This window comes from Coffea arabica, chromosome 11c, assembly GCF_036785885.1.
Source record: "Coffea arabica cultivar ET-39 chromosome 11c, Coffea Arabica ET-39 HiFi, whole genome shotgun sequence".
NCBI classification, from domain to species: domain Eukaryota; kingdom Viridiplantae; phylum Streptophyta; class Magnoliopsida; order Gentianales; family Rubiaceae; genus Coffea; species Coffea arabica.
In genome coordinates this window covers 19,072,254-19,093,347 of record NC_092330.1, presented here as the reverse complement: position 1 = coordinate 19,093,347, position 21,094 = coordinate 19,072,254, and the positions used below count along the sequence as shown (strand labels likewise).

General features: G+C 42.7%; 1 protein-coding gene and 1 long non-coding RNA gene across 2 annotated transcripts; one reads left to right on the top strand and one right to left on the bottom strand.

Moving 5' to 3' along the window:
- Nucleotides 1-5,002: 5,002 nt before the first annotated feature.
- On the bottom strand, nt 5,003-5,914 carry LOC140016497 (uncharacterized). Its single transcript, XM_072070028.1, has one exon. It carries the CDS (start codon nt 5,912-5,914, stop codon nt 5,003-5,005), a length of 912 nt encoding a protein of 303 aa, XP_071926129.1.
- Nucleotides 5,915-13,064: 7,150 nt separating this feature from the next.
- LOC140016372 (uncharacterized) lies at nt 13,065-15,440 on the top strand. Its single transcript, XR_011822756.1, has 2 exons — nt 13,065-13,413; nt 13,624-15,440. It is a non-coding gene; the product is annotated as an uncharacterized lncRNA (long non-coding RNA).
- Nucleotides 15,441-21,094: the final 5,654 nt, after the last annotated feature.

Genomic DNA, 21,094 nt, shown 5'->3' with positions numbered 1-21,094 from the left:
CCCTTTTGTAAATTACCAGAGGCTCGGTTGTAGAATTCAGGCTCGTTGTACAGTCAATCTAGTTCAATAGGGTGGAAGTGTGAAACATCCGATAAACAGATTGAAAAGGCTTCAGCGGATGGATGCTCACTCGTTCCCAAAGTAACTTATTTCTTGCAATCCAAATTTGTCAAAGAATGCAAAAAAGATAACAGTATAAGGTCCTTAGATGGTGCCAACTGAATCTACTGCTGACACCATTGTTTGAATGCTATTGGATGTCCACTGCTAAAATCAAGCCCAACATGGAAGATCTCCACATTCTTTGTGCAAATCATATTCGAGAAATAGATGTGAGGTAGTTTCATTCTTGCTAGGACATCTCAGACATAAGGGTGTGAATTTGCAACTTCTTTTGAAAAATGATATATTAGTTGGAGAAGAATTGTTAACCCCCCTGCCAAAAAATGGATTTTCGCAAGGGCTTTGTTTAGAATGGAGGATTGTGGTATAGATGCATACCTTAAAGTCTAGGCTAAATGGTATCCTGATTTAATAGTATATCTTCTGTTCTTCACTGATTCCCAACTCAAATAATCATTTCCTCTAGAGGCCGGGATACAGATTGTATCCTGATTTAACAGTATATCTTCTGTTCTTCGCTGATTCCCAACTCAAATAATCATTTCCTCTAGAGGTCGGGATACAGATTCTTAACATTTTCTCCACTGTTGCACAGATTCTTAACATTTTCTCCACTGTTGCACAGATTCTTAACATTTTCTCCACTGTTGCACTTGGAAATAAGCTATTAAGCAAGGGTACTGAAGAAGCGCTGAGCTTCCCTGGATGAAGCTGACCTGATGAGCTCGGTGTGCTGATGAGGAGAGCGTGCTCCAACCCTGCAAAACAAACAACAAGTGGTTTCTAGGGTAACTGACAGGGGAGCTCCGAGGTGGTCTCCGGGGTCACTCCGACGGTCAAGTTAGTCTCCCGGTGAACGGAGTTTACTAGGAGTAAAGCAGTTGGGAGTATTTTGCCAATAGTGAGCGAACCTTATGTAGTTGGTGTGCGTTACCATTTATACCCGCTCAAGAATCCGACTTCCGTACGTTTCGGGACCTGCTCGGGATAGTCTCAATCCCGCGCTGAGGGAATCCTCCCCGCCCTCTGCGGGATTGTCCCCTGGAGCCCTTCGGAGCCCTAGCGGTGGTGTGCCCCAGGACGGTTCCCATGGGCCTGGGGTCCAGGCCCAGCTCTGGTCTCCCTGGGCTGCCACGTGTCTGGGTCCAGGACGGGGCCTCTGCACTAGCCCCCTAGATTAGGTAGGGCTTCCAAACAGATCTAATCTACACCCCTGCCACGTGGGAGACCTGCGTCGCCCTGCTCTGCCAGGGTCACCTCTAGCACAGTGCTGTCACTGAAAAGCTGCGCTCATGTCCTTTCGGCTGTCGCGTCTCTTCGGTTTCCGTACTGCTCTTAAATGCGTTCACATAGGGACGGTTCAAATTCAAGCAGCCGTTTCCCCCCATTTCACTCCCTATAAATAAGGGCTTCTAGATTCTCTCCGACTCTATTTGCCATTTTCCTCTCCTCGCGTATTTTCTTACTTCCTGAAATTCCAGCGGCAAGACTTCCGGCCCACAATGCCCAGATTCGGGCGGTTCCTCCATCTTTTCCCATTCCGTTTATCAGTAAGTCTTTTTCTTTCCTCCTTTGCTCTTTTTTTCCCTTTGCCATCTTCTGCTTTTTATGTCGGATCAGTCCGGCATTACTTCCACCGCATCTCGAGTTCCTGCCCATCGTAGAGCCCTTAGGATCCTTATTTCTTCTTCGTCTTTATCCTCATCCTCATCTTCATCTTCATCTTCCCCTCCTTCACTTTCTTCCTCTTCTGCCTCTAATCCCAACTTCCACATCTCTGACCTGGTCGAGCTCATAATCATCATGAGTTCTCCATTTGCCCATTCTCCTTCTGCCCGAATCCTGGAGGAGGTGGCCAAGCTCGACGCTCTCATTGAGCAGCAGGCCACTTCCGTTCCCTCCCCCAAGTCCCCACATGACTCCCCTGACGGAACCCAGGGAGGGGCTGGCGAGGACAGGGATTCCTCCGAGGGGACCCCTGCTTCCGAGCTGGGGGATGATCCTGGATTCGACTACGGTCATCCTGACCAGCAAGAGGTCACCCTCTCACCCGAGGAGGTTGCCGAGCTGGTCAGGTCTTTTTCCATTCCCCCGGCCTTCGAGCCGAGGGCTGCCGGGCCCAACAACCGAGCCAGCCGACCTCCCGTCGGCTTTGTAGCCATCTATAGGGAGCAGCTGGTCGCAAGGCTCCGACTCCCCATTCCTTCGGCTCTATCCGAGATCCTGAGCTACTAGGGGCTCAGAATCACCCAGGTTCATCCGAACTTGATCAGGATCATCACCGGATTCCTGATCTACTACTAAATCTGCTCCATCCCCTACTCTCTTTCTCTCTTCCGAGCCTTCTACACCCTCAAGCTCTCCCTTCCTGGGTGGTACTATTTCTCCCGCCGAACTATTAGTAAAGTTTTGGGGGGGGAAGGGCACCCAGGATCTACTCTTCGGGGTCTCCTCTTCCATAAAGAGTTGGAAAGGGGACTTCTTCTTTGTTAAATCCACGCATTTTCCCCTTAATGTGTGAAAGGTCGGGGAGGTCGATTCCGACCCCTACCCGGGGGACTTGGACTCCGAAGCCCTCAGCCAGCTGGTGAGCTCTACTGTGAAATTCTATGCGGCCAGGTTCTCCACCGAGCAGATATCCACGGCCGGGCTGATGGGGACGTTGTTCGGGTCCCTTGGAGAAGTGGTGCCCTCCCCTACTGACTACGACACCTGTAATGTCGCCTCTATGCCCCTGTAGTCCGTTACTTTCTTTTTTCTTTTACTAACCTGCGTTTGCTAACCTGGTGGTGTTTGTTGCAGTGAGGAGGCTTTCCAAACTGTTGGGCACACCTTCCGAGCAGGTCGCCCCTACCCCGCAACCAGAGGCTGCCAATAAGGCCTCTGAGGCATCTCCGGCTCCAGGGGGCAGCTCGGCCCCCCCAAAGGAAGCGTCCCAGTCTTCGTCCCCCTCCAAGCAGGTCGCCGGCAAGAAGAAGACGACCGGGCAGAAGAGGGGCCGGGGGGATAAGCCCTCCCAGCCTGGGAAGAGGCCCCTCTCCTGCTCACGTCGGGGGGCGCGCCCCACGCGGGTCTAGTCCACCTGGGGGTTGGCTCCGAGGAAGAGCACGCATGGGAGAAGCCTCCCCTAGCTTGCGACATTTCCGCCGTGTGGCCCCCATGAAACCGGGCCAGGCTCCCTCCATGCACGACCCCCGCCGCTTCTGCCCGTCCTGGGGGCTTTCCATCAACGACCGAGTCCAGTTTCCCGAGGTGGCTCACGAGTTGGTGGTGGGTTCGGTCCTCCTGCGAGACAGGAGGTGGATGGAGCTGGCCAGCCCGTCCGAGCTCCAGGGCGTGTACTTCACCGCCTAGACCCAAGTAAGCTTCCTTCCACTTAGGCCACTTGTGTTTCTGCTCTCCAACTCGATTTCGTAGAATGCTTATTTCCTTTTTCTTTCCTCAGGCCAATACCGTTGGGGCTGCCCTGGCGGCCGGCTTCTCCGAGCTGTCTCCCGACTTGGAGAAACTGCAGAAAAAGAATCGGGAGTCTGAGCAAAGGCTTGCCTATGCCCTTAAGGAGACGGACTCCCTTAAGGCCAAGTTGGGCAAGACCGAGAAGGAGCTGGAAACGGCTCAGGTCCAGGTCGCCTCCACCAGGTCAGAGCTGGACCAGGAGAGGACGGGCGTGGAGAAACTGAAGGCGGACCATGCCATTGAGCTCTTCGGCACCATAAGCCGGGAGCACAAGAAGGCTGTTCGGGAGTTCATCTCCTCCGAACAGTTTGCTGAACACGTCGCCCTCCTCAACCAGCCCATCCTTCAGGTCGGCTTCACGCGAGCCCTGGACCAGGTGAAGGAGCTTGGCCTGCCTGGCTTCAACTTGGCCGTGTTTAAGGACTACAACCCTGCCACCGAGAAGAAGCTAGACTGGCTCTTCGATGGGTATTGCAAGGAGCATGCCCTGAAGGACCTGGTGGGTAAGAGCGATGTTGGGGCCGAGCTGGTGGAGATTCCCCTGGAGAAGGGCGAGGCTCCCAGCAGACTACTTTGGCTTTTATATTTAGCCATCCATATCGCCGCTTCCTCGCGTTTGGCTTTCAGCATGTCCAAGTTACACCGCAGTTCCTCTTCATTGGTTGCTGCAACAAAATTCTGTGTCCGAGACGATGGGAGGCCGATCTCCGCTGGTACCACCGCTTCTGCCCCATAAGTCAAGGAGAAAGGGGTCTCATGAGTGGCTGTCCTCGACGTAGTTTGGTAAGCCCAGAGGACACTAGGGAGTTCCTCTAGCTAGTTAGATTGGGCCAGTTCCAACCTAATCTTCAGTCCTTACAGAATGGTCCGGTTAACGTTCTGCACTTGGCCGTTGGCCTGGGGATGACCGACCGACATGAAGTGTTGGCTGATCCAGAGCTCCCCGTACTAGCTCTTGAAACGGTTTTCCGCGAACTGCTGCCCGTTGTCAGATATCAAGACACGCGGGATCCCGAAGCGGCAGACTACGTTCTTCCAGAATAATTTCTGAACTGCTTTCCCAGAGATAGTGGGCAGAGGCTCCGCTTCCATCCACTTTGTGAAATAGTCGATGGCCACTACGAGGTGTTTGTATCTCCCGGGAGCTCGAGGAAAAGGTCCCAGAAGGCCTATTTCCCACTGGGCAAAGGGCCAAGGACTGTGGATGGGGACCATCTCCTGAGGTGGCTGGTGACGCAGCGGGGCGTGCACCTGATAAGCTCGGCACTGCTGAACTAGCGCCGCGGCATTTCGAAACACTGAGGGCCAATAGTAGCCTAGGAGCAGGCACTTTTGGCCAACACCCAGGATCCCACATGCGCCGCACATAAGGCTTCATGAATTTCACGGAGGACGTAGTCGCCCTCCTCAGGAGTCACGCACTTTAGCCAGGGGGACAAATACGACCTCCTGTAGAGGGTCCCCCCAGCATAGGCGTACCTGGTAGCCCTGAGCTGTAGTCAGCAAGCCTCGGTTTTGTCCTCGAGGAGGACACCCGACTGAGGAAGTCCACGAGGGGAGTCATCCAAGAGGCCGGGCTGTCTATAGCCAAGACTTGGACCTGGTCGATGCTTTTTTGCCTGACTACCTCCATCAAGACCTCCTTGTTCAGATAGGCAAACGAGGAAAACGCCAGTTTTGACAGAGCGTCCGCGCGCTTGTTCTGTGATCTTGGCACTCGCTCGATTTCAAAAACATTAAACAGGGTGATTGCCTCCTGTACCTTAGCCAAGTATTTTTTCATGATGTCCTCCTTGGCCTCGTACTCTCCGTGAACTTGGTGGACTACGAGCTGGGAGTCACTCCGGACTTTGATCGCGGTTATACCCATCTGGTGGGCTATCCGCAATCCAGTCAATAGGGCTTCGTATTCCGCCTCATTATTAGATGCCGGGAAGTCAAATCTGAGCACGTAGGTCAGCTCTTCCCCGGTGGGTGAGGTGAGCAGTAGGTCGGCTCCGTTCCCTTCCTTACTCGAGACTCCGTCCACGAATAGTACCCACGGCTCTTCCGGCCGTTCCTCCTTGGACAAAGAGCTCGGTTCAGCCACGGACAAACTGGCTCCCTCAGCAAGGAAGTCTACTAGGGCCTGAGCTTTGATAGCGGTGCGAGGCTGATAGCCGATGTCGTGCTCGGCCAGTTCGACGGCCCACTTGGTCATCCTGCCCGAGATCTCAGGCTTTGTGAGTATCTGTCGTAACGGCTGATCAGTCATGACAATAATACTATGGACCTGAAAGTAAGGTCGGAGTTTCCGGGCGGCATGCATCAGGGCAAGGACCAATTTTTCTGCCATTGTGTACTGCGTTTCCGGCCCTTGCAAAGCACGGCTGACGTAGTATATCGGCCTCTGAGCCCTGTAGACACCAAATTTTTGGTGTAATTTCATTTACTATTTATTTTTAGTTTTTTATTTGTCGTGTTAGTTTTATTCGATTTTTAGTTTTTAGTTTATAGTTTTATTATTTTTAAGTTTTAGCATAGAATTTCTCGAAAAGAAAAGAAAAAGCATTCAAAAAAAATATGTTTTAATTTAAATTCAATGTTTTCTTGGAAAAAATGGAAAAATGAGAATGAAAATGAAAAATGAAAAAAAAGTGAAAAAATGAGAAAAATGAAAAATGAAAAGTGGCATTTTTGCTGTTTCTAGTTTATTTATTTTATCCAATGTTAATTAAGTTGTTTTTGTTATTATTGTTATTATTATTATTATCATTTTTGTTTAATTAATAAATTAGTTAAAAAAAAAAATTGAGCCGTGGCATGCAAGCTGCAATTTTTTGCAGTTTGCAAAGGACTTGTGCGGCTCCTTAAGCTGCAAATATGGTGGCAATGTTTTAAGGGTTTAGGAGGGGGGTTGATGATATAAAAAAGCAAGAGAAGGGACAGCCGCAAAAGAGGAGAGAGGGGGAGAAACCAAAATGGGGGAAGACAAGGCTGAAAATAGAGAGAGCTACGAGGGGGAATGACGGGATAGAGTGAGATAAGGCAAAAGAAAGAAAAGGAAAAACAGGAAGAGAAGGAAAAGGCGGTCGTGAGTTCGACAAGGAGAAAACGGAAAGTGAAAACAGGAAAGGGAATGAAATAGAGAGGGGAAGGAACCAAGGAAGGTAACGTTTAGACGCCAGAAAGAAAGGAGAGAAAGGCTAAGAAAAGCCGTGACTCTGAGAGAGGGAAAAGGAGCAGGAAAGAAGGAGATTTCGTGAAAAGTGACTGGAGGATCGAAGCTGAGAAACAAAGGAAAAGAGGATCCGCAGCTTATCTTCCCTCAGATTGTGGTGAAGTCAAGTCCTTTTCTTCAGATTCCAACCATAAATCCCGTTCTATAGCATCAAAACAGGTAACCCACAACCTCTTCCTGTCTGAAATTTTCGGATATGACCAGGAGGTACAAGAATCTGTTTGCCTGCAAGTTTATTCCTTTTGTGGTAATCTTCCTTGCTTGTTACTTGTATTTTACAGGCTAAAGATGCTTTCTTTAGTTGTGTATTGTGTCCTTGTAGCTGAGTTTTCTTTACTAATGATAGTATCCAGATTTTGTGCCGACTTCACAAACCATCCCTTCCGTTTTTCCTTCTCCTGCATTTTTGATTTCGTTTAGGCCGACTTTATGTCTATTTTGCTCCCAGAATTTGTGATGAAGGTCTAAGTTTTGAGTCTCTATTCAGTTCCTAGAGGTCATGACAAGTCGGTAAAGATGTTTGGTTCAATCATTCCAACTGGAGCCTGTGATTATGTCCAATGGGTTCTATTTCTGTACGCGTATAATCTGTTTTTTATGTCTAGTTCAGTGCGTGGTAGTGGATTGGACTGCTTTTCAGGTTAAAATAGCATGTTGTGGGTTCATTTTTCCCATTTGTCCTGATGCGCTGATGCGATTTCTGTTTTGCTAAGTTTACAGTTGATAATATACATCTTCATTTCTGCATTCGTATATCTTTGTCCTAAAATTCTGTTTATAAAGCTAGATGTTTAGTTGGAGATTTTGGCGATTATTTTAGAAGGTTCGAATGGTTCTTCTTGTTGGAATCAAACCGCTAATATTCGAAAGTTGCAGAAGTTTGTAGAAGGGAGAGTGGCGTAGGAATAATTTCAGTTCGAAGAGTGGGTCTTTGTAGTTTCTGCGTGAAAGTTGACAATTAAATGTTTCCAGCAATTGTTTTTTCTAGAGGTTTCCAACCATGTTTTGATTGAAGTTGTGTCAAAGCTGTGGTACAAATTTTGTTTACCAAAGGATCGTGTGAAAATTGCAAAGGCTGTCGAAGGAATTTGCAGCAAATGCACTTTTGGTTGCCGAAATTCCCAAAGCTTTTGCTGGCTGCCGAAAACTTCTTATTGTTGCAGAAATGTTTCATAAGCTTTATATGAAGATTGCTTGAGCTGTCCAAATGTGCATGTTGTTATCCGACTTTTGGTGTTTAAATCTACCAGTTTCATGATACAAAAGGGAGAGGATTGTGTGGTAGTTCTGCTTGGATTTGATTGTGTTTGAAAGCTGGATTTTGTAAAGTGCCGAATTGCAGAAAGCCTGCTGCGTTTTTTTCTGTTTCATTCTTTTGCTGTTTAGTTTTCTTTCTACCTTTGATGATTAGCTCCATTTTCTTGTTTCAATCCTACAATGAAGTTACAAGTTTAGTTGGTGATTGGTAGTTAAAATTCTGGTATATGGTGAACACATTTGTATGTTGAAATGCAAGAAAAGCTGCGGCTGAAGGTGCACAAAGCCAGATTTGCTTCTTTTGTTATTGATGGATAATGAATTTCCTTCTTTTGTTGATGATCAAAACCAGATTTGCCATCTTAATCTTGCACCCAAAATTTCATGTTTTGAATTGGGTCAATAATTTCTGGGTTGATGAATTTGTTTGTATGATAAAATGGATGGAGTTGTTTGCTGGAACTTGCCGCAGGTTTGAGAAAGGCAACAGGTTTTGTAGTTGCAGAAAATTTTGTTTTCTTACGTTGCTGCATGCATAAAAATCATTCAAAATTGCACTTTGACCCATCAAGTTTCCCATTGTGCCAATATGACCCATAAATTGAATAATATCCTCAATTTGGTCCTTGACAGCTTTAATTTTTGCAATTTCATTGCTTGCTTTGCTTCAATTAACTACCATGTTTTGTCAATTGCACTTAAGTCATGACTTTAGGGGCTTTACGATCAAGTGAGCTTTAGATTTGCGCATTTCTTTTAATTTTTCTCAATTAAAGTGGTACCTTGACCTTTTTATTGTTTTGAAGCCATTTTTCTTTCATTTGGACACCATTCAAAGGGGGCGGTATATTTTCTTTTATCCCTTTTTGTGTCTCTCCTATGTGATCCAACGTGTTACGTGGAAATTACATGACTATTTGCTTTCATTGCCTTTCTTTAGTTCTTTCATTTCATTTACTTTTGCTTTTATTTAAGTTCTTCTTTATGGGGTATGTGTACACCTCTTGGCTTGTAATAGATAGGGCTTGGAGGAGCATTCAATGAAGACCTATCGAAGACGTGTGCCTAGCTAGCAAATGTAATAGTTAGGGTTTTAATTGCCTATGTGTTATGTGTTACTTGCTTTAATTAGGTTCTTGCATCTAGTTGAGCATGCTAAGTTTTATGTGCTGTGTTTATAAGTGTTTGGCATGTCTACTCGCTTTCCATAGCATGAATGAATGTGATGGATGAATGTACGTTTCCACTAGGCCAACGCTAGTCGGAATTCATAGAATGGGCTAGTCCAACGCTAGACCCTTAGGGATTTCCCCTCGTTAGCACATATTTGCATGTTCATTACATGTCATGCATTCTTTTTAGTTTTATCATTTTGCATGCCCCTCGAACCCCTTTTCCCTCCATTTTAGGATTTTTTGCATTTCATGCTAGCTATAGGGTTCATTTGATTGAGAGTCCCCTTAAATATGGGATATAGACGAGTGTGGCTTTTTCTAAGCCTTAGCATGCTTGTATTCCCTCTATAAAAGGGCAAATTAAGTCACGATTTAGGTCTCCCCGTACCCAATATGCATGGATTCCCTAGGCTCATGCATTTTTTAATCCACTTTATCATTTTATACTTTCACTTCTCCTCTCATTTGCACACATACACCTTTATCCCTTCACTTGCACACGAACACTTCTCCTCTCATTTGCACACGTACACCTTTTTATCCCTTCACTTGCACACGAACACTTTGTCTCATTTGCACATATGCATTTTTTATCCCTTTACTTGCACACGAGCACTTTTGCCTTCATTTGCACACCTCTCATATTTTCTTTCCTTGTTTGAGCATTCCACTTGCATTATTCGTGACTTCTTCGAAGGATCGTTATTGGGCTTCACAATTAATGTGATTGGCACCACTTAACCTTTGAAGAGAAATTTCCCCCAATACCCCTAGGTCTAGGGTTTGCATTCATGTAGTGCATCCAAATGTAATAAATTCTTTGGTTAAAATAAGAAAATCTTTGATTAAATCATGCAACTAGCCTTGGCTAGGTCAAAGGGGTGCCTTGGATTTTATCCATGCCTTCCCCTTTGTCAAATGTGACTCCCGAACCTTTTTCTTTGGTTTACGTGGACTAGGAGTCGTTTAAAAGGGGTTTCTTACTACTTTTTCCTATTTTTCTTTAAAAATTCATTTTTTGGTGACTTGGTACACCTTAACTCATTACCAAGTGGCGACTCCAATTTTTGTTTCAAAAACCCTTTTTAAACTATAATTTTGGGTCAAATCGTCGCATTTTCAAAACCCCATTTAGACCCATTTTTCTTTTAAATCACGATTCATTTTCCAATCACAAAATACATTTTTTTAAACCATTTTATTTATTTATCAAAAAATGGGGCGCGACAGTTGGCGACTCCACTGGGGACTTGAGAGTCCGAGCAATCGATTTAGTCAAATTCTTTTCTTCTTTTAAACCTTTTTATTTATCACATTGGATGTTTAGGGTTGCATTTTTCCCTTTTCTAGGATTTTTGCATTTCGCGTATCAACTCACTTCCTCACACGTTCGCCTACGATTGTTTTGATGAATGGATGTTTGTATGTGATTCCGCGCTTTGCATTGCATTTGGGAGGGGATTCTACCTTAGAGCCTCGCGTTGGTTCTTGACCCCTCCCCTCCAAACGAGAACTAGCATACGAGCATACGCTTTACTTCTTTTATCCCTCTTATTTTCTTTTAGTGGCTTGTCACGCCACTCCACCCTGTTAGGATTTTAGGCGACCTACTTGGACGTGTGATCGTGACACGACGTGTGCGTAGCACGATCCGAGGGGTCACTTAATCTTCCGCTTTAAGCTTTGGGTTAATAGCCTATAGCTTTTAGTCGAAGATTGAGGATTTTTGATAGATTCACTCAGACATGTGGCCGTGACACGACGTGTGCGTAGCAATGTCTGGGGAATCGCTCGAGCCACCGACAAAGAACCTTGGGATTGATGACCCTTGGTTTCTAAGTCTGAAGGCTCGGGGACCTATGACCTATCGAGTCTAGATGCATTAGTGAGCCCTAACCTCATGCATCCATGATAGAATTGCCTAGGGTAGAGTTGGCCTTATCCTAAACTAGGGACACTATTCACGAGGGGAGGGGTCCCACCCCTCTTTCCTTATCTGTCTTTGTTGCTTAATTGTCCAATGTGTTATGTGATTACGTGTTGAACTCACGTTTCCTTGTCTCTTGTCTTTTGCATTCACAAACATTAGGAAATAAGAGGTCTGGCATGACTTTCTTTTAGAACCTACCTTTGTAGACAGGCTATTGCACGTTTAAAGATTTTGGTATATTGCATGATTGCATGTCATTTTTAGGCTTACCCTGGCAGATAAAGGGTTCCTTAGGTCACGTTTCATTTCAAATTGCATTTTTTCCTGCTTTAATAACTGGCATCATGCACTAAACCCTAGAAAGGGAATGCCATTTAGGGGATCCCGTGTTAGGAATAAGCCGTCTTGTGTCTCGGATACTTAATCCAACGAGACTTGCACGTTTACATTTTGTACCATCCAAAGGAGGAGTGCACAAGGTAAGGTAGGATCCGATCATTTTCATAGAGTGATCTTTGGAATATGAGCGTCTAATAATCACTTTTTGGTCATTTTATCAAAGTTGGTAAAAATCCCTTGCATAAAAGGACATTAATTTGAAGAAAATTCACAAATGATTCCTCCTATTGAGACGATAAATAAATTGAGGCCAAAATCGTGATTTTAGAAGGCTCATAGACTAATTCTTTGAAATAACCAATGGCCGGACAATTCAACCAATCCATTTTGCCAATTCATTCCATGAATTTCAATTCATTTGACCGATTTACCTTTTTTAGGGTCACTTGGTCGATTTTGAATAAATCGTCAATTCATTTGACCAATTTACCTTTTTTAGGGTCATTTGACCAATTTACCCTTTTTAGGGTCACCTGGTCGATTTTGAATAAATCGTCAATTCATTTGACCAATTTACCTTTTTTAGGGTCATTTGACCAATTTACCCTTTTTAGGGTCACCTGGTCGATTTTGAATAAATTGTTAATTCATTTGACCAATTTACCCTTTTTAGGGTCATTCGGCCGATTCTTTGAATAAATCACTAATTCAATTTCATTCTGTAGACACCAAATTTTTGGTGTAATTTTTTTTATTTTATTTTTTATTTTCATTTGTCGTGGTTGCTTTTAGTTTTTTTTTTTAGTTTCTAGTTTTTATTTTATTTTTAAGTTTTAGCGTAGAAAAATCATGAAAAAAGAAAAATCATAAAAAAGGAAAAAAAAAAGAGGAAAAAGAAAAGAAAAATAGCAATTTTGTTTTATTTAGCTTTATTTTAGTCATTTCGACTTAATTTATCTTTTATTGTTGTTTGATTCATTTAGAAAAAAGAGAAAAGGTGAAAAATGAGAAAAAACTATGAAAAAGAAAAAATGTAGAAAAAAGATGGAAAAATGGCCATTTTTGTTGTTTCTAGTTGTTTAGTTTTTAAATTATTTTCATTATTATTATTATTATCTGGTTTTTGTCAATTTATTATTTATATTTTTATTTTATCATTTTTGTAATTATCAAGTTGTTTTTTAAAAAAAAAAAAAAAAAAAAAACGTCGCAGCAGAAAAAGCTGCATTTTTTAACGCAGCTTGCAAACAGAAATGGCAGGAGGTCCTTGAACACAATTTGAGGAGCCATAAGAGGCCAGGTGTCTAGGACACCTGGAAGGGGAGGATTCTAGATTTTTTGGGGGGCTAGGTTTCGGCTGAGTTGGGAGAGCGAGAGAGAGAGGTGACGGGAGTGAAGGTTACGGCAAGAAAAAGAAAAAACAAACGGAAGGTAGGCGGCGGCATAAGAGATCGAAAAAAAATCTGAGAGGAAAAAGGGAGAAAGATGAGGAACCAGAAGAAGGTAGAGGGATCGGAGTAGCGGCTGAAAAGAAAGAAAATTTTTCTGAGTGACAACAAGGGAACCAAAGAAGCAGCTAGCCACCGAGTCAGCAAGGAAATCAGCTCATCGTTTCTGTCCAAGAACGATGGCGCCGAGAGAAACCAGATAAGGAAAAACAAAAGATTGAGAGAGAGCTTCAAGGAGGCGGTTGGAAGTTAGAGAGAGGAAGGAGAGATAGCTAAAAGGTGGACGGCAAGAAGGAGGAAGAAAACAGAAAATAGAATGGGGGCAGAGTCAGGAAGAAAGGAGATTTGAAGTTGCAAGGATGGTGCTGTGTTATCATCGCTGGTCTCCATTTACGTCTTCCGAAAGCCTGGCAGAATCATCCGAATTCTTTTCTTGGTCCTTCCCCGATTCATTTTGTGATTAAGGTAATATCCTTATCTCTTTTAGAATTAGAAACTGTCTTCCTTTGTTGGTTTGAACTTTTTTGCTATCTATTGGTTCAATGGTCGCTTGTAGCCTTTCATTTTAGTCCGTAAGTCTGGTTTAAGTTTGGGTTTGAGTATATGATTCATAGTGAGACTGTTATATTTGCTTGACTTGTGTGATGTTTGCCGATCCTATTGCCTGGGTTTTAGTTTACTTTAGGCTGAGCATCGAGCACAAAATTCGCTGCAACAAACTTGAGGCTCGATTCGATACAGCAGTACGGGAAAGATCAGTTTTTGTTCTCTCTTGGGTTGCTCGTTTGATGGTATTGTTTTCATTTGCTGATTGTTTAGGATGCTGTGAGTGTTTTCTAACAAAGATGTGTTTAGACTTTTCTTGTTGGGGACCGAGAGATGAATGCGTATTCAGACGCTGTTTTTGGCCATTTGTTGCTGATTTTCTTTCGTTGAATGTTCAGTTCGCGTTTTATAATTTTTTTAGATGGATTGTGCTTGTGTTTTGATAAAAACGATGATTTGTTTGTTCACAATAGCCCACTAACTCAGCACATAGGTATGTTTCGCCTAAAAAAAAAATACAGCAGCTTACTTGTTTTGTTTTTGTTGATAGCAGAAATTCTGTTGCATTTTTATCAATTCGGCCAGACTGCATTTTCCTTCTTTTTGCCGTTGTTTGCTTTGAACTACCATGGCTATGTCTGTTCAGTTTAGGAAGTGTCCGGACTTGAGTTACTGTGCATGAATACCCTTGAACTAGGTAAGGAAGACATGAAACTGCTGGTCGCAGAATTTGCAGCAGAGCAAGGTTGCCGTGGCTACTTTGCTGTTTTCTTTCACTGTAACCATGCACTAGGCTTTGGTTTCTTCTAATCTATTGGTCAGTTTTGTGTAGAAAGAGGGTGGGGGAAGTGGAAGTTTGGTGCTGAGTTTGCATATTTAGATCTTAAATACTTGAAGCATGTTGGAAAACTTGGCTGGAACTTAGACAGTTCAAGTGCCGAACCAGTTCTTGTATGTTTGTTTTTCCAGAAATTTGCTGCTTGCGTGACCTTTTGCATGATTTTCTGATGTTTAAACATAAAGATCTTATGTTGGAAAGTGAGATGAATGTTTAATGACCGTGTGGTATTAGTGGTTTGAGACTTTGAATTTTTGTTTGTTTGAGATAATGAATCAAAGAGCAAAATGTGGCTGGAATGTTGCAGAAAGTTTAAGAAATGGTTGAAACTTTGTTGCAGAAACATAGCCTCGTAGCAATTCATACGCATGCATGAAATATTTCTAAAATTTTCACTTTGACCCTTCAAGTCCTAGAATAATTGCATTTTGATCATTCACATATCCCCTTGTTTCATTAAGACCCAATTATGTTTTCATTTCTTGCAATTGAGTCCTAAATTGATTGCAATTGGAACCATGACATGACTCTCTCTTTGCTTTTGGACCCTTGAAGTTCCTAAAATGTTTGAATTGGGTTTGGGTGATTTATTAATATTGCAATTGGGTCCTTAATAGTTGCTATTTTTGGGAATTTGATGGATCATTCCACTTTTTTGGTAATCATGCATTATGTGATTTCATTTGAGTTGCAATTAAGGGAATTTTTGGTGATTTTCCTTATACTTTACTATTTAATTGGTGCATTGATTCCTCTATTATTTTGAAGCCATTCTACTTTTTACTAGCTTCACAAACGGGGGAGGTATAACTTTCTTTTATCTTTTTTGTCACTCTCTAAGTGATCCAACGTGCTAAGTGAGAATTGCATGCCTAATTTGCTATCCTTACCTTGCTTTAAATTTCTGTCATCTACTTCATTTATTTTTGCTTTTTCATTATTTGTTTGTGGGGTATGTGTACACCTCTTGGCTTGTAATAGATAGGGCTCGGCGAGCATTTTGTCCATTTCCCCCTTCCCCTTTTGTTTTAGTTCGCAAATGTAACAGGCTCCTTAGCTTTATTGCTTGTTTATATGCTATGTGTTGCTGCTTTGTTAGGGCCTTGCATCTAGTTGAGCATGCTAAATGTTATGTGCTATGTGTTTAGGAGTGTTTGGCATGTCTACTCGCTTTCCATGGCCATGAATGAATGTGATGGATGAATGTACGTTTCCGCTAGTCCAACGCTAGTCGGAATTCATAGAATGGGCTAGTCCAACGCTAGACCCTTAGGGATTTCTCCTCGTTAGTACATCATTTGCTTGTTCACCACATATCACGCATTTTCCTTAGTTTTATCATTTGGCATGATCCTCGAACCCCTTCTCCCCTCATTTTAGGTGTTGCATCCCATGCTAGCTATAGGGTTCATTTTGTGTGAGTGTCCCCTTCCGATAAGGGAAACGAGCGAGTGTGGCTACTCGATAGCCTTAGCACGCTAGTTTCGCCTTCTAATCAAAGGGAAAATCGAAGTCGAAAAGTTAGGAGTCTTTCCCGTACCCGATTTGTTGCATCCCTCTAGGGTCATACTTTCATTTTATCCCATCCATACATTTTTAACCACAATTTTTCACATTTTTCAAACCATACTTTTTACTACATTTTACCTATTACTTGCTTATTTCCACTTCACAAATGAAATTCCACTTTACCTTATATATCTATTATTCTATTTTCATACACTTGCACACAAAAAACACTTGAATTTTATACAATTTCACACATGCACCCTTTTTTACATTCGCACACTTGCACTTATTATTTCATGCATCTTTCATACACTCACACACTTGCACACTTGAATTCGAACTCTCATTTGCATTAATCGACCTCTATGAGGTTTTCCTCTGTTGGCCGCCACAATTCATGTGGTTTGGGACCAAAAGCCTCACAAGAGACATCATAGAATTTAGGATTGCATTTTCTTTTCCGTTTTGCATTCATGTAGTGCATCCAAATGTAATAAATTCTTTGATTAAAACAAGAAAATCTTTGATTAAATCATGCAACTAGCCTTGGCTAGGTCAAAGGGGTGCCTTGGATTTTATCCTTGCCTTCCCCTTTGTCAAATGTGACTCCCGAACCTTTTTCTTTGGTTTACGTGGACTAGGAGTCGTTTAAAAGGGGTTTCTTACTACTTTTTCCTATTTTTTCAAAAAATTCATTTTTTAGGTGACTTGGTACACCTTAACTCATTACCAAGTGGCGACTCCAATTTTCATTTCAAAAAAACCCTTTTTAAACTATAACTTTGGGTCAAATCGTCGCATTCTCAAATCCCCATTTAGACCCATTTTTCCTTTTAAACCACAATTCATTTTCCAAATTACAATTTGAATCAAAAACACATTTTAAACCATATTTATTTATTTCATTCAAAAAAATGGGGCGCGACACATTCATTTGGCCAATTTACCCATTTTTAGGGCAATCGAGCCGATTTTGAATAAATCAAGTTGCGTTCAATCTATTTGATCAATTTACCCTTTTTAGGGTGATCTGATTAATTTTGGATAAGTTAAATTTCATTCAATTCATTTGACCTGTTTCCCTTTTTAGGGTAATCCGGTCGATTTTAAATAAATGGTCAATTTCATTCAACCCATTTGACTAATCAGGGTTTCAATTTCAAATTGGGAAATTTAGTCGATTTTTGAGAAAACCATCCATTGTATCCAGCCATTTGATCAGTTGGAGTTTTGACCCGTGCTCCACTAAGAAAAGTTGTCAAAACGAATTCCAATCTCTTCGATAAGAAGTTCGTCAAGGTCAAACCTGTGCGTTTTTGCAAATTCTTGTATCAATCAAAAGCAATCAATCCCTTCGGACGATATCCTCATTTTGATAAACGTCTCTTCTCACTTCAATTGACCAAATTTTTCAAAATTACTCCTCACTCAATGAGTTGATCGGATCCATCAGGTATGGTATAGTGCCTACCCTAGAGGATTGCATCCTCATTCTAGGCCTACCCTTGGCACAAAAAAGGGTTCCCCCATAGGACATGCATCCGAATTTTCTGGATATCTACTAACTCTTGTCTTTTTCTTTTCCCTTTCTTTATTTTCTTTGGAATAACTAAGCGAGGATTGAATCTAAAGGCAATTTTTCAAAAATTCTCAGGTAATATTTAAACATAGCTTCTCGTCGAAGCCCCATCATAACACGATCCCGTAGTCAAGTCCAAAGGAATCGTGTAAACATGAGTTCACAACCAGAACAGTCAGATAGGTCTGCTACTACCGCTCAACCCGAGACTGCAAGTTTGGGGATTCAGTTGACTGAGATGCTTACCAAGTTTGGAGAGATGGCGTCTGAGATAGCCGCTCAAAGGAAGTTGGATGATGAGCTAATTAGCAGCGGAGTTCAACCTGAACCTGTACCCGCCAGACAGCCTGAGCAAGAGACATTTGTCCTACCTTCGGCCCACGCCACTGTTACTCCATCATTCCCTATTGCACCTGAAGAAACTTTCACCTATCCCACCACAAATTTGCCATACACTTACCCTCCTCATCCTTCATTTTTTCTTACTCACATGCGAGGTCCACAACCCCAAATCACTTCAAATATACCACCTGAGCCACATACCTTTTATTACCCTGCTGCTGAGCCATTCCTGCCGGACCATACTTTTCAAACCAAGCCAGAAATGGGGGAATCTTCCGCTCCCGTTGATATGAAGCTGCTTAAGCGCCTTGATTGTTTTGATGAATTTATAAGGAAGAGTCAGGGGGTGAACAAGCAAGGAGTCCTGGATTACGATGAGCTTTGCCTTTTCCTGAATGTGCAATTGCCTGAGGGGTTCAAAACTCCGAAGTTTAACAAGTATGATGGGACGGGCAATCCCAAGACACACCTCCGACTGTTCGCCAACAAGTTGGGTAGGCCAACAGATGATGAAAATCTGCCTTTGAGGCTATTCCCAGAAAGTCTGGAGGGGGATGCACTCGACTGGTATTCCAAGCTGAAACCTGAAGAAGCAAAGACCTGGCTGGACCTGTCCAATGCGTTTGTAAAGCAGTACGAGTATAATTGCGAGCTGGCTCCAACACGAACCACGTTGGAAGGGACAAAGAGGAAGCCATCTGAAGATCACAAGACTTATGCCAAGAGGTGGAGGAAAATAGCTGCAAAAGTCGAGCCACCAATGACGGAGGACGAAATCATACGCACTTTCATTAAGGCACATGATCCGCCGTACTTTGAAGAAATTTTTCGCATGACTGGATGCTCATTTGCCGCAATTGCTAATAAGCTTGAGGAATTTGATGATTTCGTGAAGGCTAGAAAAATTGTTAATGTGTCTGCCCTAAAAACTCAAGTGGAAGCTTTGCAAAGCCAAGGAGGTAATGGGAAGAAGCAACAATTCAAAAAGCAAGAGGGGGAAACTACCTTCACCTGGAGTCAAAACCCTGTCCCAAGACCCAGACCTCAACAATACCCTACCTACTCATACCCTTACTCTTACTATTTAAGCCCTCATCCTGTTCACCACACCAATATCACCCATTCTCGACCTCGCCCAAATTATGCCAACCCGCCTACAACTCCTTTCCAAATATTTCAACCAAGCTTTCAACAAACTCGTCCTCGACCCCCTTACCACCAAAGATTTTCCCTACCAAATAGACCCACCTACAACTATCCCCGACCCACTGAAACCTACAATCAAAGCCGTACCCGAACCTTCGTCAACCTAGGCAGGCCTTTGGACCAATTGTATGAGCAATTGAAGGCTGTCAACAAAATAGGCGTGATTCCCCCTCCAACTTACCTTCATGGCATGCCTGCTGGGTACAATCCACATGCTATTTGTGCCTATCATTCGGGAGTACCTGGCCACTCAACTGCCGATTGCAGGGCACTTAAGCACAAAGTCCAAGACATGATCGAGGCTGGGGAAATAGTGCTAAAGGGAAAGGGTGAACAAGGACCAAGTATAAGTACAAATCCCTTTCCTAAACACAAGGACACCTTTGAGGCATCCACCTCCAATGACGAAATTTGAAAATCCTAAAGGAGCTCTGCACAAGTTGGATGGCTGACTATCTTCCCCCTCGAAGATAATTTCGATAAATCTAGGGGTTGTCATTTGCTAAAGTTCACAAAAACTTTTTCTTGCATGTGTGAATAGTTTAATGAAAGCGCCTTTTGCAAATTGAGTGTTGTCTTGTTTTCGCTTTGATTTGGAGTTTCATGAAATGCACAATTGGTTTTATTTGTTTATTTGATCATTGTCATGAATTTTTTTAATTCTTTTAGATGGCCAAAGATGAAATTATTTGATCCTTTGAATATCACTGTTCTGGAATCTGATGAAGCCTTTCATTAAAAAATCTCTTCTTTTGAGAGAAAACCTTCATTGAGAAAGCCTTCATTGAGAAAACCCTTCATTGAGAAATTCTTCATTGAAAAATCCCTTTCCTGCCAGGTTGGAAGCTGATGGGTTAAAGCAGCGTCATCAACGATTGATTTTGATTGATGAGAAACAGTTGAATGCTATGTGCCATGGCCAATGTTGCCAAAACCCATGGCCTGTGTTCATAACAAAAAGGTCCGCCACCGATCCTTTGAAGGAGGGAACAAAGTGCTAAAGTGATTTTGCTAATGAAAGATGAAGCCAAAGGCAAAAATTGCTTCAAATTGGCAAAGCTCATTAGGCGTTCAAAAGGTATTACCTGGCAGAACAATCATTTTGGGCAGAAACAGATGGACAGACATTCCTGCAACCTATCAACTCAGATATGTGTAAGAAGTTTTATTTTTGATTATGCAAATTTCTTTTGGAAATCATGCAAGGGACGAGGCAAAGGTCAGGCCATCTTCCTTTCCAATCAAAACATTTCATCCCTAGTCATCCCTTTTGAGCTATCAGAACAATAATTTTCGTTTGGCAGCCCCTGAGAATTGCAAACCCCACACTGGGGCAAATTCATTTTGAAACGAGATTATCAGAGAGGGAAAAGGAAAAATCCCCATACTGGGGCAAATTCATTTTGAAAAGAGATGATCAAAAGGAAAAAGAGGAAAAGAGAAAAGAAAACCCCACACCGGGGCAATTAGCTTTAAAGAAAAATGCAAAAGTGAGGAAATGCAATGAAAATGCAAAGAGAGAAAATCCAATCAAACTGGGGCAAATTTTCCTCAGCTTCGTTCAAAATTTGGAAATGATTTCAAATGATGCAATTTCAGGTCATTTCGCACCTCTCTCATCAAAATTTGTTTTCAAGCCTTAACTTTTCTTGAAATACCCCACCTGACTCCATTACAAAAGCCCAAAGTCCTGGCTTTCGTCACTTGCTATATTTCTATTGGAAAGTTTGCTAATCAACTGACAAGTGATGTCCATAATGCCTTCGCTTAATCTTACAAGGGAAGTGCATTTTACTGATGTCAGAAATCTTTAACTCATACTCCTGAGGCGATTATGGTCGAGCTCTTCCATTGCTTCCTTACGTAAAAACCCGAAAGGGCACCTCAAAAAGAAAAAAAAGGAAAAAAAGAAAAAAGACAAAAGACAAAAGACAAAACAAAACAAAAAAAAGGAGGGGGCAACCTTGGTAAAAACCCGAAAGGGCACCAAGGTAGGATTTTGTAGCGAGCGAGCACGAGGAAGAACAGCTGGTGATTTGGTGCATTTGGATTTCTCATTTTGTCATACTTCTGTCAATTTTGAATTCCAGAACAAAGATATCCAGAGAATTGAATATGACATTTGT